This window comes from Periophthalmus magnuspinnatus, chromosome 15 (genome assembly GCF_009829125.3).
Source record: "Periophthalmus magnuspinnatus isolate fPerMag1 chromosome 15, fPerMag1.2.pri, whole genome shotgun sequence".
Taxonomy (NCBI): domain Eukaryota; kingdom Metazoa; phylum Chordata; class Actinopteri; order Gobiiformes; family Gobiidae; genus Periophthalmus; species Periophthalmus magnuspinnatus.
The window spans coordinates 7,602,386-7,624,593 of record NC_047140.1 but is presented as its reverse complement, the minus strand read 5'-3'; the positions used below and the strand labels follow the sequence as shown (position 1 = coordinate 7,624,593).

Sequence of the window (22,208 nt, the reverse complement as noted above, 5' to 3'; positions counted from 1 at the left end):
TTAACAGTGAATACCCCTTAGAAGTGTTATACCTCTCTTTATGCATTTCATTCTCTGTAACACTCGTGCACTGTTAACTTTAGTTGGCAGTGGCTTGGTGACAAACCTCTACTCTGCCTTATACAAGTTGTATAAAGTGCTTATAAAGTCATCTCTGTGAATAATTAGGATGATAGGAATGTGCTTACAAAGTGAGGAATAAGACTGCTACATTTACAAATATAACACATTGCTTAAGGGAAGATAACAGCTATGTTCAGGTCATTTTGGTTCAGGCCACATTTCTTATCTGTGGCCCTTTTCATCTCAGGAATGTGTGACCCCCACTCTGGGAGGGTTGTAAGACACTGATGCAATCACATTGTTCGACTTTGCTTTAAATTTCTTATCTGTAGAATGTGTAACCCCCACAGTGGGAGTAGTATAAAACACTGGTGCAATCTCACCTTGTTTAGACTCTACTTCAGACACCGCTCAGGACACTACTCACTTGACTCTGCTTTGAATTTTGTTGGACGCCGCCTTTAACCCGACTGTATTGCTGCCACTGACAATAAAGATTTACAGAAGGATCCGTGTACCTCTGCACCTGTTCTTCATGCAACAGAAACTGACATTACCCAGAGTCCAGTGCAGGGAGGGGCCCTTTACAAAGTCTGTAATGGGCATTTTTCATTAGACAAATTATTTATGTTTTGATTTGTTGTATTGTGATTTTAATGTCTTTCTTATTCTGTAAAGCACTTTGAATTACTTTGTGTATGAATTGTGCTGTACAAATAAACTTGCCTTGCCATGTGCGAGCCCACCAAGATGATTTGTACCCAGGGCCCAAAATTTGGTGCTACACCCCTGAAATATGGAATTTGTGGATGAAGTTGACCTCTCAGCCTTTTCAACAGGTCTCAAACAATAATGCAGTACAGATACCTGCTCTCAAGTATAAAGCAGTAAAAGTAAAATGCATCCACTTAAAATTGTACTTAAGTAAAGGACAGATACCTCAAATGTATACTTAAGTACTTTACTACATCTACTTTCTCACCTGGCTCTGGAATCAATTCTTGCCATGATTCTTTCCATTAAACACCAGCCAGTTTCCAAATAAAATGAAACTATTTTTGTTAAGTTTCTGTTTTGACTTGCTTAGCATGAAACGTGTCTCGAATCCTCTGAACAGCACAGTCACATAGCCTCAATCTATTTGTTTCAGAACTCGTGCTTACTTTGTCTTTCCACTTTGCCCTTGCGGAAATCCAATCCCCGACCAACTCTTTTCCACATCACCGAAACAGAATTAGCATGGCCGTGCACGCTAGCTAGCCTATTAGCTGTGCGCCCATTGTCCCATTGTGGCGGCGTTCCTGCTTTACATAACTGAAATCAATTCGCCGTCATTTAAAAAGAGGCAGAAGATTGAGTGTTGTGGAGGGCCAGTTAATTTGTGTCCCGAGTAGCACAGGAAGTGGAGATGAAAGCGCCAGTCATTATTGGCGAGCCTTTTGAGGAGCTTGTTTATTTGCATACAGAGCGCTCCAGTGTGATTTGATCTGAAGTGGGCTCTGGAGATGCAATAGTGAAGCGTGCTAAATAATAAGAGTTAGCTTAGCACTACACGCCATGCATAAGAACATCAAAAGTTACAATGAAGTCCGCGTCTTCTGAGAGCTTGTCGCAGAAGGGAGTAGCTCGTTAAAATGACGGGAATTCACTCTCTCTCGATTTGAGTTTTTGGATGAGATGAAAAAAAAAATGTATAAGGACAAGATTAGATATAGATTTGGGGTAACTTTGGGGCAGTTGGTAAGTATTCGCCTTTTCACCAGAGGGTTGCTGGTTCAAGTGATGTGAATATATCAATTTCGTTTCAGTGAGCGCACTTAAAATTTGAAAAAAAGTCATTCTTTAGCAGATAATTTTGTCAACATTGAAACAGGCTAAATAATGCAGGCTACATATCTATAATATTCTGAATTTTAAGCCATTTATGTGACACCCATGGTCGAATAAAGATGTATTGAAACCTATTTGAGATTTTTGGAAACTGGTCAAATCATACATAACATAATAAATCTATGCAATCATTTGAACTATTTTACCAAGAAACGGGCATCAGTACTAAACATAGGTTCCTAAGTTGTAAGTTTAACCTTTGTCCTGGAGCTTTGTCCTGTCTTGAGGTATGTTCAAATGTCCACAAGCCTGCTTCCTGTCATTGTGTGCGAGTCCAAAACCTCCGAAGCAGGACGTTGTGCATACAGCGCTCAACAGGCAGGATACGGTCGCCTCGACGGGTTTGACAAATGGGGCTATTGTCGGAGCCACTGCCTGCTCTTAAACGCGTCTATTCTTTCTAAAAATATTGGTTACCACGTAGAGATTTTATTTAAAACGTGACAAAAGCCAGACCCATTTTAGATCCATGATTTTTGGCGATGATGATGGCCAAGACTGCAGAACAGAAAGTTTGATCCCAGCTCTGACCACTGCATATTGTTGTTGTGTCTTTGGGCAATACACTTACGTTGCTTTGGTGATTGTGACATACGAAAGGTGGAGGTTAGAGTGTCGCTTTTATAAATAATTTTTATTATTAATTTAAGCTCACATAGAACAGAGTTTGAATGAAAAGTACCACACAACCTTTATGCGTAGAACTAGAGCAATGACAGTTTTAATTTGATTTTATTATCCACAGATTGTTTATATAAATGGACATAGCTAACCTGCTAGCCGACATGTTCCAAACAGGAAGTGACCATGGATGCACTTCTGACTCCATAAAGTTTGGCTCCAATTCACTTTACACTGGAAACCCCTCTCTCTGTATCTGCTGCAGTGAGCCTCATCATTTTGTTCTTAAAATGTTCATATTAACCCGCTCTACATAATCCTGGTGTTTTTATTTCCCTATTGTGTCCCCAAATCAAAATATGAACATTAATAACAGACAAATTAGACGCATTCTTTCCCCGAGGTCGCTCCAGCTAGCGTTAACAACAGGTTTTATTGACAGCGTTGCTAAGCAGACAAGTGATGTGGGCAGGAAGGGCCGTTACCTTCAACAGCCCCGCTCCAGATTGGCTCTTTGGTTGCTATGGTACTTGCAATCAAAGTTCCAAATATGGATCTCGGCTTCAAACTAGCCGCTATAATTACTAGCCTCGATGAGCTTCATTTGACTGGAGCTTAACACTGTGGGTGACGTCACACTCACTTAGTCCACTTCTTCATACAGTCTATGGTCTTATCTAAAACAAAAATGAATTGCAAAATGAATTAACAATACATCATTTTAATCAGTGTCATTTAATACAAAAATAGTCAAATATATCCCTCCAAAGTTTTTCCATCTGCCCCAAACCACCTGCTTTCACTGACAGAGGACCGGCTGCAGACCTCCCCATTAAAAATACCCAAGCTCATCACTGACCATTAGAAATAACTGAATCAATGAATCTCTTGATTAAAATGTGATTAATTGCACATCCCTAGATACAATACTTTAGTTTAATTGCATTTTGCTAATATTCTTTCTGATGTTTGACCTTCCTCTGCTGCACTAGTTCAAGAGAGTCTGTCTGCAGACCTCCACCCAGAGGACCCTGCACCTCCACCGACATGCGCCTCACTGTTAGTTTACTTAAGAAACAACTCAATTACACTTTCTATCAGTTGTTGCCTTCGTTCATTATCTATTAAAGGCCCTATTTTACACAAAAGTAACTCTGGTGAGCTTTAAGCCATGTTATGTTGTTGCCTCACCAAAATCATACCTGGAGTTGTGTTTTGTTTCATTCACGCATTTGAGTAACACTTTATTATTAGTCTGTCTGCATCTCCAAAGCTCAAAATGCTCTGTTCCACCTTGTGATGTCATGAAGTAGTAGTTTTCAAGTTAACAGCTCCTTGTACGTTCAGTTCAGTAGAGATTGGCAGTTCCAGGGCTGATCCATTCTAGTCAAGGTGTATGGAGTTTAAAAAAACAGTGGAGCACTTCTTGTATCACCACATGACATCACAAGGTGGTCAGTTTGAGATGAGAACTCATAAATCTGTGGAATTTGTGTGTTAAACATGTGTGAATGAAACAAAACACAACTCCAGGTCTGTTTGTGATGAAGAAACAACATTATAACATAGATCAGTAAATGGATTAATATGGGCCCTGTAATAGTGATGAGGCAAATTAGATGTAGTTTGTCCATAAATGTGTTGCCGTAGACTCTGTGTCTGGTTAAGATAAGGCACAAATCTGTAATTGTTAATGTAAGAAAAAGGGTTTAGTCTTTAGTGTCATTATGTTGAACACACCTCTCTGGAAACAGTGGACTTTAACAGTGTTTTGTCATGGCAACTTCTTTACACAGGCTATGGTCATATTTCAGATCTGGTTCAAATCCAAATTTCATCCTGGGTTAGTCCTGCTATAGAACTGGTGGTACCTGAATATCCTTCGTTTAGGTGGTACTTTAAGATCCTCCGCTTTATTCACTGTAAAAATTGACAGTTGTTTGAAATATCATATTCCTAAACCCACACATCCCGAGTCCATCCTCGTGCAGATATTTCCTCGTCTCAGATTCTGCATAAGCATAAGTTTCGCATGTGGTTTTTGGAACACTAATTCCCCCAAATGAATCATTTTGTGTTGGCGCTCCGTGTGCAGTCTCTCTTATAAATAGCTGGGTTCTTTTCACAGTCTAAGCAGGTGAACATTCGCTCTGCTCCACTGGGGACTCGTGATGATTCAGACAAATTAGACATGCACTGTGCTGAAGGAGAGCTACATCTGGTGCAGGGGGAGCCGGCTCATTCTGTTTGTGTTGTGTGTTTTCAGATAACTCGGCGGACATCTTGGTGAAGCAGGGCCCCTTCAGCTTGGATGACTCTCGGGACTACAGCGTGACAGTGAGGGTGGGCGACGGAGGGAGGCCGCTGCGCACCAGTACCACCCAAGTGACCATCAAGGTCAGTCTGCATTATGTTATTACCTGTATGAATCTGAGTTTTTTAAAATGCACTATGTAACTTTTCTGGTGGAATGACTGCCTCCCAGCTTGTATTCATGGAGATTTTAATACTTGGTCTCGTTGCCTAAAATATGTCACAATATGGCATTAATAATAGCCTTTCAAACCTCTACAATGTGATCATTATTCATTTTCTTCACACTCAGTGGTGGTGAACTATTGTAGCCATAGCTTCCCTGGGGTAAAGTGTGTCATTGTTCCCTTACACCACCACCAATCTCTCTCACATACACACACCAGATTTATACTAGGCAAAGTGTCCTGCCTAAGGACACAACAACAGAATCCTCTGACCTTCAGGTTGGTTGACATACACCATATTTCCTGGAGTATAATTCACACCAGCCCAAAAATGCATAATAATGAAGAAAAAAACATATATTTCACGTATAAATCGCACCTGAGTATAAGCCGCACCTCTGGTCAAACTATGAAAAAAGTGCAACTTATAGTCCAGAAAATACGGTTCTCTAACCACTGCAAGGAGATTAGATAAAAAATAAGTTTAATGCCATACAGTGGAGTATTCCAGGCAAAACAATCACATCTCCATGGAGACAAGCCAGTCACGTACCCATTGAATGCCCCTTTAAGTGCTTTTTCAAGTCATATCATGTGAGTTTGGTGAAAACATTTGTCCAGTGATTTTTATTCTTTATTTTTATTTTCTTTCTTTACTTCCTCGCCTGATAACACATGCTCCGTCCTGCAGGCGTGTAGCTGTGACCACCGCAGAGTGCCCACCCAGTGTAAGGCGGCCGGGCACAGGGTGGGAGTGAGCGTGCACGCCCTCATCGCCATCCTGCTCTGCATTCTCATCATCCTCGGTAAGCTAAATCTTGAAATATCCAACTTTATTTGGTTGTTTTATGAAGTCTCTTATGCTCTTGGCTGCAGAGATAAAGGAGAAATATTATGCCTGCTATTTGAAATTCATTGGACACATTTGTGGTATTTTCACATTTTGTAAGTAAATATAATGAATGGGGGAAGATTTGGCAGTTAAAAACACTGCTAAGCTAAGAGAAAATAATTAGCCGCGCTGTTTTTTATGGCACATTTTGCAAATTAACTCTTCAAAAACAGTGTAGCAATCACCCTCATGAATAAATATAATATAAAGCAAAGTTAGTGTAATGTCTTGCCAAAGGACACAACTGCGTGATAGCACAATTTCCACATATGTTTGTAAAATACATATTGCAATAATGATAAAAAACTTTCATCTGACTGTCTTAAAATATTGATATATTTATAAGTATTTGTTAGTAAATAAATGAAATACACTTTTATCTTTAAGGGTGCAGTATGTAACATTTCCAGTTGTGGGTCCATCACATTAATTTAGCTCTTGATATGTGTAGCCCATATCACATAAATCTCAAATGGATCTCACTAAAAGGATCAGAACTAATGATTAGACCATTCAAACAATTATGTTGATTGTTTGAAGTGTCATTACAGCAGAAAAAAACTAAAAATCAAACTTTAGTAAAAATCAATTTGACAGAAAAGCACAGGCGTCTTACCCATCCACACATGCACAAAGCGCTTCCTTCTGCTCATTTTTCAGAACCCAAACAGTCTGTATTTCCGCTGCAGTAAGCTGAAGTTTCTCGCCGTTGCCATGTTTGTATTGGTTTGTTCGGTTTTGGCTTCTGCTCACACCACAGGTCTGCCCCACGACTGGTCATGGGACCAGTCACAATGATTCAGCTGGAGCCTAACCAGATGGATTCACAAGAGTTTGTGAACTCCAAAAAATCAGGAGAATTCATCTGACTGTGCAAGGTTACCATCACACAAGGTCCTTCATAGTCTTATTGTTAGCCACGAATATTCTTCAGTACAAAATGATCTTGACTGTATTCAGTCGCAAGTGTTTTTGTAAAGGCATAGACACAAAAAACTATAAACAAACAAAAATTGATTTGTATTGTAAGTGGTGTCATCTGCTTTCTCCATAGCGATAGATAAGTTTAATGTCATACTCGTAGTAAAAGATGAAGTTTAAATCTGTCAATTGGACAAATTGTTGTAGGAGTGAAGATGTTTCTGCTTCTCTGGTCAGATTGCTGCTGGACACTCTCTTATATCTGTCTGAAGGGAGGAGCTAACTACACTGAAACTGTAAACAGCTATTGTCTGCAGTTTCAGCCTTAACAGCACTATTCAACCTTTTAATGGCCCTCCTATTGTTCTCTTTTGTTTTATTTCTTTTTATTTGCTTTGGGTCTGAGGATGGAATCATAGATCTGTGAGAGATTACGTCAGCAATTTGTCCAGTTAACAGATTTAAACTTTGTCTTTTGCTATGGATCAGACCTGTACGACTGAGGGATTAACTTTAATGCCATACTGTGAAACACTTCAGGTGACAATTCCACTACCGGAAAAAGTTACACAGTGCACCTATAATTGAAAGTAGATACGTCAACACGCTTTTATTAAAACATCCCAAAGGTTCATCGTTCTTTCCACTATGATATTTTCTGCTATAGCTCTTCTTAGCTAACACAAGAAATGAATTACACAGACGCTCCACTTTGGCCCTGCTATAAATATGGTTAGTATTTTTGCAGAGAAGTTTTTTGGCTCCTGGTGTTGTTAGTTTTATGAATAATGCAGCAACGGATGTGGAAATAATGCCGTCGGTCGCGAGCTCTGCATTCTCTTTGATTCCACACCTTAGCCCCCCGCACTCGCTCGCTTTATGGCAGAAGGAAAAATAGATTCCGTCAAGCTGGGGTGGAAACCGAATGGAAATTGCCGGTCAAATTGGGATAATTTGGAGACGCTATGGAAACAAGATTCGGGAAAAGATCCAATTTCAACCTGGAGAGATAATGTGGGTGCAATGAATGAATAAGCATGGACTCGAAAAGGGTGAAAGAGGAGGAGATGGAGAGGTTGAGGAGGCTGGTAGTTCTGCTGCTGCGGTTGAGATTGGGTGAAAGAAAGTTCTTGCTGAAATGTTTGGAATAAGTAGAGGAGAGATAGTGTGTATAGACTGAGAGGCAAATGTAGAGGGCTGTGATTGGCTGGTTGGTTGGTGGTTGTGTTAAAGAGGAGCTATTACACTTGTGGGGTATTAACTGCTAACATAACATATTTAGATCTCCATGTTAGCTTTGATTGATTTGAAAATGCTATATTCACAGAAAACAACATTCCAGTAAGTTTCAACTTTGGTTTTGATGCTCTGAGTCTCCTCTCCCTTTGCTCTTGCTGCTAAGTCACTCCTCTTTCAAGTGGAAGCTGACGTTGTCGTGTATTGTTTCATATCATGTTTTGTATATTTATGGAGAATTGTTGTGCGGGATCATGGGTGACGTAGGCTTATGGGCGGAGCATTGGACAGAATCGAACTACTAACCATAAGGAGGGTTTGAATAAGGCCCAGGAGAGATCACTAGGTTACTCAAACATGCATGGATGATCTAAAACCTCTATAGACAGTTTTTTTTAAAATGAGGAAACGTTACAACAAGAAAGCTCTAAAAAAGTCAATTTTACATAATATCCCCCCTTTAACACAAAAAATATGATCGTTATCGGATTTTATGGAGTAGTGATATTATTGAAATGACATGATAAGTGAGTAATCTGATTTCTTTCTGATTGTTGCAGGTTTTGACAGAGAATATTATAGACAAACTAATGCGGCAAAGACAAAAATGAAAGAAAAATGTTGATTATTGAAAGATTTAAAAATTGTATTTTGTGTCTCAAATACAACATTTGCTATAAAAAACATTGTTTAAAGAGGGGATATTATGCAAAATCGACTTTTTGGTGCATTCAACCGTGTTTTAACATCATTCCTTCATCTCAAACATGCCTGAAGAGGTTTTCATGCATGTTTGAGTAATCTAGCAAACTCTCTCAGGTCCTGTTCGAACTCTCCTTACGGTTAGCAGTGTGATTCAGTAAACGCTCAGCCCGCGAGCCTTCATCACCCATTCTCCCACACGGCAATGTCTCATAAATATACAAAAGCAGAATACAAAACAATACACTACAACTTCACAAACCTGATGCGTTGTTTAATAGTTTCATTAACGCTAATTGTGTTGTGATAACGCTCTGAAACTTACAGACAGAGACAGGAATAAGAAGGAAATACACACTTCCTGGTTGAATTTATATATGAGACGTAATATGAGAGAAATAGTCCAGGGAGTGAAGTCAAATTATACAACATCTGGAGATCGCTGTAAGGTTCATGTGTAGATGCACTCTATAGGTTCCCGTCGAATCTAGCTAAAGCTTTATTTTACAAGTTAGAATTGGCAGGAACCTACATATTATGCATTATTCATGATGTTTAAAGTGCTCATGAACAACCTAGAGGCCATGGCCACTCACTTTGTATAAATTAAAAGCATATAGAAAACATATCCTGTACCAAAGATGTAGTGTAGGCTGCTTGGGGCGCGTCATAGTCGACCTCGTGTTGGTGGACATCAATGGGCACTGAGCCACAGCAGTTTTTAAAATGTGTTTCATGTTTGTACAGAAGTGATTCATATTCATTCAAGATTCAGAAAACTGCAATTTGGGGAGAACAGTTAGTCCTGTACTGAGACTATTTGAAGACTAAATGGTAAATTTTCTTCTTTTTATTTAGCGCTTTTTCACCTTCAAGGCACTGAAATCTCTTTGGAAACTTGCCTATTCTCGCACACACTCATACACCAGTGTACGCAGACACTGGGGGAGAGGTGGGTTAAGTGTCTTGCCCAATGACACAACAACAGTATTCATCTGTGTGAGCTGGAATCGCACCGACAACCTGTATATTTACCGTATGCCAAGAGCGGGATGAAGTAGCGTCTTGCCCATTAGAGCTTGATAACAATTAAAATCGGTTTACTTACATTAAAGCCACATGTTTTTTTATTTCAGTTGTGTTTGTAGCACTGAAAAATCAAAAAAAAAAAAAAAAAGAAACAAAAACCATGCATCCTTCAGCTTGTCTCCATAGAAATGTTGGCTAGACTAATCTTTCACATTATGGCATAAAACACATCTATGGAGAATGTTCCGAAGTATGGTTTTAACCTTTCTATTTCCATGGAATCATACAGGTGATGTGCCGCCTCCAGTTGGGCTACTCTCTGTACCTTTAAATTGAATCGTTTGCTGTGTGATTTGACCTCATTTTAGAAATATATTACTTTCAATAACCTATATCGCGCTTTGCCACTGTCCCCAGCTCAGTACCCCACTTAGGAAACTCTACATGTAAAAAAAAAACAGCTTGAATACTTGTGGAAAATAGATGAAACCACACGGGCTAACCACGCTAATGCTAATGCTCCCTTTTCGACTCACAAAGGAGGCTAGAGACCGGGAAACTGTGGGAACGGCCTGCGCTCTAATGAGAAGTTTATCTTATCGAGCGGCACCAAACATTATTAACTATTAATACACTGCACTATCTCTCCTCTCCCCCTGGGTCGCCCCTCTCCTCCCTTTATCACACACCTCCAACGCGGGACCGATTAACTATTCAACGCGACCGCCATTATCTAGCGCGGCCCAGAGCAATTTAGCACGTGCATTTTCTCACCGCGACGAGAATTGGACATGCCAGAGGAAGACGTTTTTCCCAGTCACCAAAGAAAGGCTGTCTTATTTCGTGCCAGATATCGCGGTTAGCTTATTAGGGTAGGGAGCATGTGTTGTAAAAGATTAAAAGGTTGGTTTCCCATGCTAAAGTCGGATTGAGTGGCTTCGCTAACGGGGCATATGCTAACAGTCGTGGCTAATGGGGGGTTCATATCAGGACTGAGGCAGCGTGGCCAAAATGTCCTTGCTAGCTCCTTCACATCACAAAGTTGCGTTAGCTTTGTCTCTACATTGCCGCCGAGTCTTATTAAGCGCCCCAATAAAAAAATGTAACAAAAAAAAGTTGTAAAAAGTTAGAGGGGGTATTATATTATTATACTATGCTGCTAACTCATAACATTTAGATCACCATGTTACATTTTATTGTTTTGAAAATGCTATATTTGCCCAAAACAATGTATTCAAATGTATCATTAGTTTCCGTTTCATTTTTGAAACCCCCTGCTCTCCGTGCTAAGTCACTCCCCCTTCAGAACAATAAAGGAACAACGTTATACGATGTTAGCTCCAAAAAGTCGATTTTAATATAGGGGGGTTTTGGTGCTAGAGTGATTTAAGTAGTTGTCAGAGAAATGAAGGGTTGCTGGTCCTGAGTCTGTTCTTTAGTTGTGTCCCTGGGCAAGACACTTCTCCCCATTGCCCAGTTCAGTCACAGTGCATATGTGGCTCGTTCTGATGGGAAGGGCATCTGGATAAAAAAAAAAAAAAGCAGCCTACCATCAATGTTGAAGTCTCCAAAACAGCATAACCATTACATCATTTAGAGCAGAGGTGTCACACATTTTCACCGAGGGCCACATCAGCAAAATGACTGCTGTCAAAGGGCCAGAAGCAAAATAAATGTAGCTACTTTTTAAACTTGTTAATTAACTGTTTCTGTATTTATTGCTTATTCAAGTTACAAATATTGCATATGCATTTGCAAAGATGTAAAAATATGGCTGTGTAACTGCGTATCTCCTGATGAAATGACATTTTAAGACCATGATACCTTTTCATTTAACCTGTCAAGGGCCACATAAAATGATGTGGAGGGCCATGTTTGGCTCACAGGCCTTGAGTTTGACACATGTGATTAAGAGCCTCCAAAACTCTTCTTAAACATAGTTCCTTCTAAATATGTTCTTCTTGTATGTGTGTGGGGTATGAAAACTGATTCTCACATTATTATAGAAATCATTGTCAAATTAATTCATGGCAGTGGTGTAGTGGGTTGAGTTATCACCCACTAACGTGAAGCTACCTAGTTCAAACTTTAGCCAAATCACATACTGCCATTCAAGTAAATAGCACAAAAATGACCAAAATGAAAAACGGGACCAAAACATGATTATATTTTTTGGCTAAAAGGTACGTAATTGGGCTTTAAAGTGTAATTATTATAAAGCGTCCACCTATGTTTATGTCTATGCAAAATTCACAGAGAAAAACAACCCACAATTGATAAATATAGCAAGTTTCCAACCAAACTAAAAGTACAAAACTGTGTTGTATTTTCCAATTATTTCCACAGTGTGCTAGGCGTGAAGCTAGCACTATTTGTCAGTCTGATGATGCAGGAACAGATGGCTAACCTCAGATTTTCTCTTTTATTTAACCACTTTATTTATCCCGGATTTGATACTACATCTGTTGGCGGCGCGTTTGGGGGTTTTGGTATCTGCTAACGCGCCCTTGTCAATCATAGGTTCACCTTACAAGCTGTTTTGGCTTTTGGCTAGTGCACCTCTTTTCCGTTCCAAACTCTTTTGCTAACATTTTATCTCATTCGCTTTCGAAAGATGAAAATTATGGTTCAGCTCTTCAGAGATTTAAATAGACGCAGACAAATGGCTGAATTAAGTTAGGATACCCCAACAGTATTTAACCAGGGACTACACACAGATGAGGTAGACAGACAGGCTGAGGAGACTGGTGGTTCTGCTGCTGCGGTGGATATGGGATGAGTTTTTTTTAAAGAAATGTATGTAAGATTTTGGTTTTCAAATTTCATAAACATGACCTAACTGTCCCCAGATACAAGGTAAACATTCAAATCAAATATAACTTTTAATGATAACAACTGTGATGCCGATTTATTCTTACATTCAGAAATATTTTTACATTTTGTTTGTCAGTTTCAATACTAAAACGCCTCTCTCTGATTTCAATTGCCACTATCTCAACCCCAGCACCTGCAGCTGATCATGAGTCAGTGCTAGTGCAGCCTCTACAGCTCAGAGAGTGAATCTTGGAGGTTCTGAGCTTCACATGAGGCCTGTCCATAAACTGAGAATGAGAAAAACTTGCATGTGTCTCTATCTGCAGGTTAAGTATCATTAATTTTTGACAATTTATCAGTCGTTTTCTAGTTGAAATGTGGTCATGTGGTCACAGATGCTAAAATTTCCAGCTCGATTTTTGTACTTAGGAAAACCTCGATACTGATTTCAATACCACAGCAATGTATTTTTGGCAAATATAATGTCATTTTCAACACAACTTTAGTTCATTTTTAGGTATTACTATTACAGACTGTATAAAGAAGTGGATTAAGTGACTGTGACCCACAGCGTTCAGCTCCATGGCTCCAAGTATCATAGCAATCAAAGAGCCAATCCGGAGCGAGGCTATTGAAGGTAATGCCCCTTCCCGCCTGCACTGTCCGCTTAGCAACACTGTTAATCACATCTGTTGCTAACCTGATGTGTCTGTTATTAATGTTCATATCTTGATTTACGGACAAACTAGCGAAATAAAAACACAATATGAACATTTTAAGACTAAAATGACTCAATGTCTCACTGCAGCTGTTACAGAGAGAGGGCCAATCATTTTTCAATCTAAAGTGAATTGGAGCCAGAGTTCATGGAGCCGGAAGTGCACCCGTGATCACTTCCCTATTTGGAATGCGGTGGCTAGCGGGTTAGCTATGTTCATTTATATATACAGTCTGTAATTACCATGCAGTATAACCCTAGATCCAGACTATTCTAAAACTTTACCAGCTTTTCAATACTAGTTTTAATATCATTTAGTGTCTGGGTATCGATTTTTTTTGGCAACTCTAGTGGAGAACACATTTCGATGGTTACTTGTTTCAAAGCTTTCCGTGTAACCTCCCAGCCCACGCTCCATGAAATCTGACCAGAACACAAACCAAAAACTTTTAGTTTGAACATGACCATCATTTCAACAAAGGCATTAGCAGTTTGTATGTGATCCCACCAGAAGATCTTTTTTGTTTAGCTTCAAGTATCAAAGTAACCGCACTGTTTGAACCGAGAGCCGGGTCAAACAGAATTCCAGAGAAAGACGCGCTCTAAGTACGATCGCTTCAGGGAGGTGCGCTGCAGAATTCATATATTGAAATAAAACATCGTAATAGAAACCATACGGGCTCATAAGTAGATATATAGACATATTTGTGCCAGATAAAGTCTATATTTGCCCATACATTATGAAGCTCTCCATGTGTGTCGATTTAGCACTCTGCATAACACAGGAAATTGAGTATACAGTCTACCTCATGTGTTTAAAGGGGACATATATACGGCAAAATCAACTTTCTTATTATGTTTTGAAAATGACTTTCTCAACAAAACTGATCTTCACTCCTGACTCTGCCAGCAGCACGCAGACAAGAAGTGAATTAGTGTAAATGGGGCTAACACGAGGAACGAGGAAACTAACATAACTATATAGAGCTATAGAACAGTATTTTAAAGGTTCTATATTACACAAAACTGGCTCTTGTGAACTTTAAACCATGTTATAATGTTCTTCACTTATCAAAAACAGACCAGGAGTTGTGTTTGTTTCATTCACACATGTTTGAGTCACACTTTATTATTAGTCTGTCTGCATCTCCGAAGCTCAAAATGTTCTGTTCCACCTTGTGATGTCACAAAGCGGTAGTTTTCAAGTTAACAGCTAAATTTTACCTTTCGTTCAGTACAGATTGGCAATTCCAGGTCTGAAATCATCCAGATGATTCTATTGAAGGTGTTGATCAGAGTACGTTTGGATAGTACATTGTCAGTTTATATGGTTTAACAAGCAGAGAACAGAAGAAGCTTTGTCTAAGAATATCACTGTAGCCGGAGGTTAGGCCCGGAGGTGAGGCCCGGAGGTGAGGCCCGGAGGTGAGACCCAGAGGTGAGGCCTGGAGGTGAGACCCGGAGGTGCTCAAAGATGATGATGATGAAGATTCCCTCTGTAAGTCTTTCTCAAACTCTCACTTAGTTTACTTTAGCCCGAGTTGCTGTGTGTAACCTTGGTTTGCTCTGCACCTGCTCGCTGCACCTCGCTGCCTGCGCGATCGACGGGATTGTTCTTGTTTTGTTTTTTTTCAGTGAGGTTTTAAAGGCTTGGGGGCAGGTATGGCATTGGCACAAACATTCAAACAGAAGCTGCTCATTTTCACCCATTTTTCAGATGCCAGATTGGGGGCATATTGCTCTACTTTTGCCTCGCTGGGACTTGGTAATTATTCTGATGTGGTTTTGCAGGAAAAATTCACATGCAAGTTTTAGCTGGGGTTCATTTATCTTCATCTTTTCATGTGGTGGATAGAAACTGTTGGTCTTGGATGGGATGGTGGGGAGAGTAGACAAAAATATTGCAAAAAGTATTATTCAAGTATTAAAGTTAGGTTTTGAAAGCTATACTCAAGAAGTTAATGTTATAGACCCTTCCAGTGTTTGTAAACAGAATGCCGGCGCTCCAAATGCTCGTACTAAACATTAGCAATTAACGCCGAAATTACCATAGATGCTAACGACCACGGTGGGCAATAATGCACCATAAACATAGCAGGTCATAACAGTTTGACAGTAAAATTTGAGTTTTATTTCTTAAAGCAGCACAAACCCTGCATAGATGAGTGAACTTTAGAAAGTGGAGCTGGAAGTTACATAGTTGCATGTTTTTATTTGGTTGTCCTGTTAAAATGAATGAGATATGACTTTAACACCAGTGCCAGGCTGTGTGCACAACAGGTCTAAACATGTCACTTCTTTTATTTTATTTTAGCTTTTTAATTTTATTTATGAGAAAAAAAAGACAGTACAATACAAAACATAGCAAGACTTGACAAGAGATAGGAACATGCAAAGGAGACAAAGAAACCGACAAGAAAATGATAAACCTGGTACAAAGCAAAGGACAAGAAACAAATAAAACAATGATCAGAGCTAAGGGCGGGTTGAAGGGGCGGGTTGAGGGGGTGGGCTGGGGGCTACTAACAATAAGCTAATGTTTTATTATTGAGCAGGTAAAATGAATGAATGAGTGAGTATAGTTATGAAGTTAAAGCTAGTTTTGACATTCAGTTTCCATTCTATTTAATTTATTTTTTCCCCTTTTCCTTTTTTCCCTTTTTATTTTCCTTCCTTTCCTTTCTTCCTTTATTCTCTTTTCCTTAGTCACTTCTTAAAGAGACCATAGGAAGGAACAAAACATGAATTGCTGTTTCAAATGACATCACAACCTCGTTTATCGTTCTAAAAATAACCTGCAACAGGCAAAATAAAGGAGTCAGCTTTATTTTTTACAATTATTCTATATGTTTTGCAGCTGTAAAACCCCTCACCACACACTTTATACACTTTTCTCACACAGGCATTAACATTTTCTCACATTTCTCTCTTGTGCCTCTTCGTCCTGGCCCTGCTCCACTGTAGTGTCAATCGAACATTTATGTACATTTGGCTGAACACATTCTGTACTGTAAAGCGAGGCTGCGAAAGGTGAACCACGATATAGCGAGGGACCACTGTAATATTTAATGCAGATGTGGGGCAGTTAAAATGTAGATTTTTCTTGTAAAATAGTGGATTTTAGGGTGCAGTCACTTACAGAAATTATCAGATTCAACATTTGTGATTTACTGAATTGTTACTCAAGAATACTGTTACTGCGTCCTGTTATGAAGAGGTCTGTCCAACACGACAACAGACATATGTTTTTACAGAGACTAAATCAGTTCAAGCTCTTCTAAATATTTGAGATGCTTTGGCTCACAGGAACGGCATAAAGTTGGAGCTGATGATGGATTGTTATAATTTGTTTAGACCTTGCAGTAAAAAACAGCCTATTATTGAAGACAGGGACTTTTTCTACTTTTCATAAAACACATCAAGTTTATTCCATTTCCATCAGAGCTCCGTCAGTTTAAAGTGTGGGATGGTGCCGAGGGATTTTGCAAACTTTGAATATCTCAGTAAATGCTAAATGTATCTCCTAGAAATAAATTTGACAACTTTTAATTGTAATATTTTAAAATGGCAAATAGTCCAACGAGGTTCATCTGGCTTTCTAATCATTTATTTACATTTTACAGATTAAGGTTTAGTTTGTTTTCATACCATGTTGCTGTGACGTGTCCGGTCAGCTCATTTAACCATATTTCTGCAGATGGCGCTGTCTTCCTACCAGGAAGACAGCGCCATCTGCAGCCCGACTTCTTCCGGACAGTATCCCAGGTGTGTAACAGTAAAAAAGTCCCCTCCTCCCGGTTTAAAGTCAAATTATCTGAGTGGACTGACTTCTCCACAGATCTGACCTGTAACTTGGCCTAGTGGCGTCACATGGGGGTCGGAGATAGACACATGTAATGCCATACTGTGGAACATTTCAGTCAAAGTACGAGTATTTCCATAGAGCACCTGATTTATAAACGCTAATAGCCTTACGAGCACAAACTAACATACTAAATCCCACAGAGTTAGATGGTCCATAAACTCAAGTGTCTTTATAAATCAAATACATAAAAAAGTGTATTGCTTTTCGCGTTGTAGTCCAATTCCTTAAAGCGAGCTATAAGGCCTTTCCAGATGAGAGCTGCTTTGTATTGAAACTACCGAGCTGCGTGATATTAAGAACAAATGAAATATTAATGTTGGTATGGGGCAGCACCAATATGAACTCTGCCACCTGAATTATACAAAGAGATATGACAAGACCGGGGCTGACTTATAGGCTACATACCAGACTGTCATCAAATATATTTTAATGCATATTTTAAAACTGGAATATAATGAAATGAATAAGTAAATAGAGACTTTGGAAACATGTAGGTGGAGAATTTACCCCAAAGTCGTATATTATTATAGCTCACTTTTTATGCTTGTTATGGTGAACCTGTTTTGCATTTCAAACCATTACAAAAAGTTGTTGGTAGTTTATAATAATTACACCTTAATTAGTCTTAATAAAACATGAACAAAGACTTGATTCATTATTAGATCAAATGAGCAGGGCTTGCATTTCCACAAACCTAGCTCTTATTTGGTGGCATGCCACCTCCAGAAAGTGATGTACTGTACTTTTAATTAAGAGGTTATGGTTTTAATGAAGTAGTTACTAAGTCTAAAGCAGGGGTGTCAAAATCAATTTCACCGAGGGCCACATCAGCAAAATGGGTCATCTCTAATTTGCAAAGATATAAAAAAATATGTCTGTGTCACTGAGTAACTCCTGATAAACTGACATTTTAAGACAGTCATACATTTAAATTTACCTTGTTGCGGGGTGCATACAATGACATGGCGAGCCGCATTTGGCCCCCGGGCCTTGAGTTTGACATGTGTGTTTTAAACCGACTATTTCACTTAACTATTTATGATACAGTCTTCCTGTACTAATAAGGATATTAAAGGTGTAGTTATCATGAAGTGTTTTTACATTTGAATGGAGACACTATGACTGTATGTACATGTGGGTGGAGTTCAAACCGATTACCTCCTGGCTTATGGGTGAATGCTTCTCCACTGTTCACATGTGTTTTCCTCGTGTGTGTGTGTGTGTGTGTGCAGTGACCGTGATCCTGTTTGCCATAAGGAAGCGTTACCAAAAGGAGCACCTGTCCAGTCTGAAGCACAGCGGAGAGATCCATGAGCAGCTGGTGACCTACGACGAGGAGGGAGGAGGCGAGATGGACACCAACGGGTCAGTGCAAACAATTTACACACAAATGCACATACACATATATACACACACACACACACACATTTTAAAAGTTCTATATTATGCAAAAAAATTGACTTTTGTGAACTTCAACCCTAGTTAAAATGGTGTAACCTCCTTAAAAACAGACCTGGAATTTTGTTTCATTTCATTCATTCAAGCTCAAACACACACATATACACACATATATACACACACATATATAGACACACACATATAGACATACACATATATACACACACATATAGACACACACACATATACACACACATATATAGACACACACATATATACACACACACATATACACACACATATATACACACACACACATATACACACACATATATACACACACACATATATACACACACACATATATACACACACGCACACCCCAAACCACTGTCTGTGTGTCTGTGTAAGAGCAGCCCTGTACTTACATCACATCAACGAGAGAGAAGCACGGAGGAGGAGAGGAACAGAGAGAGGAGAGAGAGGGGAGGAGAGGAGGAGTAGAGAGGAGGAGGAGAGAGAGGAACAGAGAGAGGAGAGAGAGGGGAGGAGGAGAGAGGAGAGGAGGAGGAGGAGGAGAGAGAGGAGGACGGAGAGGAGGAGGAGGAGGAGAGAGAGGAGGAGGAGAGAGAGGAGGAGGAGAGAGAGGAGGAGGAGGAGGAGGAGAGAGAGAGGAGGACAGAGAGGAGACGAGGAGGAAGAGAGAGAGGAGACGAGGAGGAGGAGAGAGAGGAGGAGAGAGAAGGAGAGAGAGGAGGAGAGAGAAGGAGAGAGAGGAGGAGAGAGAAGGAGAGAGAGGAGGAGAGAGAAGGAGAGAGAGAAGGAGAGGAGAAAGGAGGGAGGGGGAGAGGAAAAGGAGAGAGAGAAGGAAAGGAACAGAGACGAGGAGAAGGAGAGAGAGGAGGAGGGAGGGGAGAGGATTGGGAGAGGAGAAGGAGAGAGAGGGGAGACAAGGAGGGAGGGGGAGAGGAACAGAGAGAGGAGGGGGACAGGAGAGGAACAGAGAGAGGAGGTGAGAGGAGAGAGGAAGAGGGAGGAAGGGGAGAGGAACAGGGAGAGGAGAAAGACAGTGAGGGGGAGAGGAGGAGGGAGAAGAGGAGATGGAGGATGGAGGGGGAGAGAAGAAAGAGAGAGAGGAGGAGAGAGGAACAGGGAGAGGAGGAGCCGGGGGGAGAGGAGAGGAAGAGAGGTGAGGAGAGAGAGGAGGAGCGAGGGGGGGGTGAAGAGGGAGAGAAGGGAAAGGAGGGAGGTAGGGGAAGAAGAGGGAGAGAAGGAGGGAGAGAACAAAGGAAAGGAGGAAGAGGAGAGGAGAAGAAGGGGAGGCGAGAGAAGGAGTGTAGCCCAGACTTAACACATCAAAGGCGTCGCTGAAGACTCAAAGTGCAAACTACTTCAACTTAATCACTTTGTTTATGCAAAATGTGACTCTACAAACACTTACAGTTCAGAGACGAGAGACGGTTTTACCTCCACCTGCTATTTATTTAGAATCCTTACCTCAAATTCCCTTTATCTGATTGTGCAACTTTCATATTTAAAGACACTATGTAACTTTCCACCTGCTGTCTCCATGATGTCATTGCTTTGACTTAAATGTGCCACGTTTTAGCATTAAACTTACCTATAGTATCTAGCAATTATTTAACCCCAGATGTTTTTACACAATTTTCTGGCAGAGCGCTCTTATAAACTCATCCTGGTGATTAATTAGGATGCTCTGAATGCATAAGATAAGTGAGGAATAACTTTGGGCCACTGCAAACTATTTAAAATGAACTAGTTTTGTTTTTCACGTGACTTTTAAAACAGTAAAAATCGGGTACAGAGCCTTTAATGGCACTTTTTTTACTCCTCTCTCACCCATAACATTAAAGCAATCCAAATTTGACTGAAAAACTGCAGTAAGTTGTTTTAACGCCCTTATAAACCACTTTGCTAATTCAATTCAAAGCACGCACTTAAATATTTATTATACTGCTTTTTCATCTTGGTCCATGCCTTCTTCTTCTACTCACGCAGCCTGTAGACCCTCCCTATGTTAATCTCCTCCATATTTATTTACACTGCAGATACGGTGACCCACTTTATGCAAAACAATACATTAAACTTTAATGTAATCTAAATCTGATCTTAAAACCGAGCACGGTCTTTTATTCTCCACATAAAAACAGCCTGCGTGTGTTGTCATAGTGATGTATAGAGAGGCTAGCGCAGACGCTCCTCATTGAAAGAACAAATCTGGACTAGATCAGTTCTAATGAAACGCGGATGGGCTGAGAGCTGAGCAAACTTTGAAGATATAGTTTCCACCACTTCACTGTGTAGGACTGTATGTGTTCAGTTATGTTAAATGTAACGGCAAAATGTCTAACAGTAATTTGTGCTGATACATATAAAGAAAATAATGGCTCACTTTTGAATATGTGTTGTAGATTTAAAGGTCATGTACTACGCAAACTATATGATGCACATTTGTGAGGGTTAAGCCATGTTGCAACGTTGTTATCGTCTCAAAAACAGACCTGGAGTTGAGTTTTGTTTCATTCACACATGTTTGAGTAACTCTTTATTATTAGTCTGTTTACATCTCCAAAGCTCAAAATGCTGTGTTCCACCTTGTGATGTCATGAAGCTGTAGTTTTCAAATTCACAGCTACGTTTTACCTTTAGTTCTGTAGAGATTCACAATTTCAGGGCTGAAATCATCCAAATGATTGTAGTGAAGGTGTGTGAAGTTTAAAAACACAGTGGAGCACTTCCTGTATTACCACATGATGACATCACAAGGTGGAACAGAGTGTTTTCAGGTTGAGAGAAGAACTCAGTCTCAATATTTAAAATGGGGACTAAACTCGGACTAAACCTGGAACCAAACCAAGACTAGATCAGGACTGAACCAGGGCTAGAACAGGACACAACTAAATCTGTGCCCAAAACAGGACCACTGGAGGACAAGGCTTTATAAAAACCTGAGTCACCTGGACTTTTACGTTCAGACGAGTAGCACTTTTGTGTCGGTCCGCCAAAGGGGATGGGAGGTTAAAGCGATCAGAGCCATCCGCTGTCCAAATATCTGCCTTTAGTCACTGTGCGTTTCCTGCATGACTTCTGTTCTAGTGGGCCTTAGGGATTTGGAGCTTACATCTCTTTGAATGACCCTGATGATGGGTTGTGTCAAATAAAACCTATGAAAACAAAACACAAATCCAGGTCTGTTTGTGATGAGGAAACAACATTACAACATAGATCAGAAAATATTTTAATACCAGTCCTTTAAAGGTGCATTCTGTAACATTTGTGGTGGAAAAGTCTTGTCTCCATGGAGATGTTTTGTATTGCTTTTCCTGGAATGTTGTACTGTATGGCATTAAAGTAATCAATACCAAAAGATGACACACCACTAAGCCAAATTACAGTTCATTAACACACTACGGAACACACTACGGAAGTTGCACTATGGAACTTTTCTGATGGAAAAATCTTGTATCCATGGAGATGTTGCTTTGCCTGGAAAAGTCCACAGTATGCCATTAGACTTATCTATTTTGTATGTCTTTATGGTAAACATACTATGGAAAA

General features: G+C 39.9%; 1 protein-coding gene and 1 long non-coding RNA gene across 2 annotated transcripts in view; both read left to right on the top strand.

The window, feature by feature from the left end:
• The window catches only part of LOC129456861 (uncharacterized), a 138,568-nt gene that overhangs the window by 106,096 nt on the left and 10,264 nt on the right, over positions 1-22,208 (top strand). The gene's annotated exons all lie outside the window — the stretch shown is intronic.
• cdh5 (cadherin 5) overlaps positions 1-22,208 on the top strand; it is a 108,545-nt gene that overhangs the window by 76,073 nt on the left and 10,264 nt on the right. Inside the window, exons 12-14 of the mRNA XM_033980261.2 lie at positions 4,841-4,971; positions 5,746-5,860; positions 18,464-18,596. Coding sequence (XP_033836152.2) covers positions 4,841-4,971; positions 5,746-5,860; positions 18,464-18,596 — 379 coding nt within the window. The remainder of the gene's footprint in view (positions 1-4,840; positions 4,972-5,745; positions 5,861-18,463; positions 18,597-22,208) is intronic.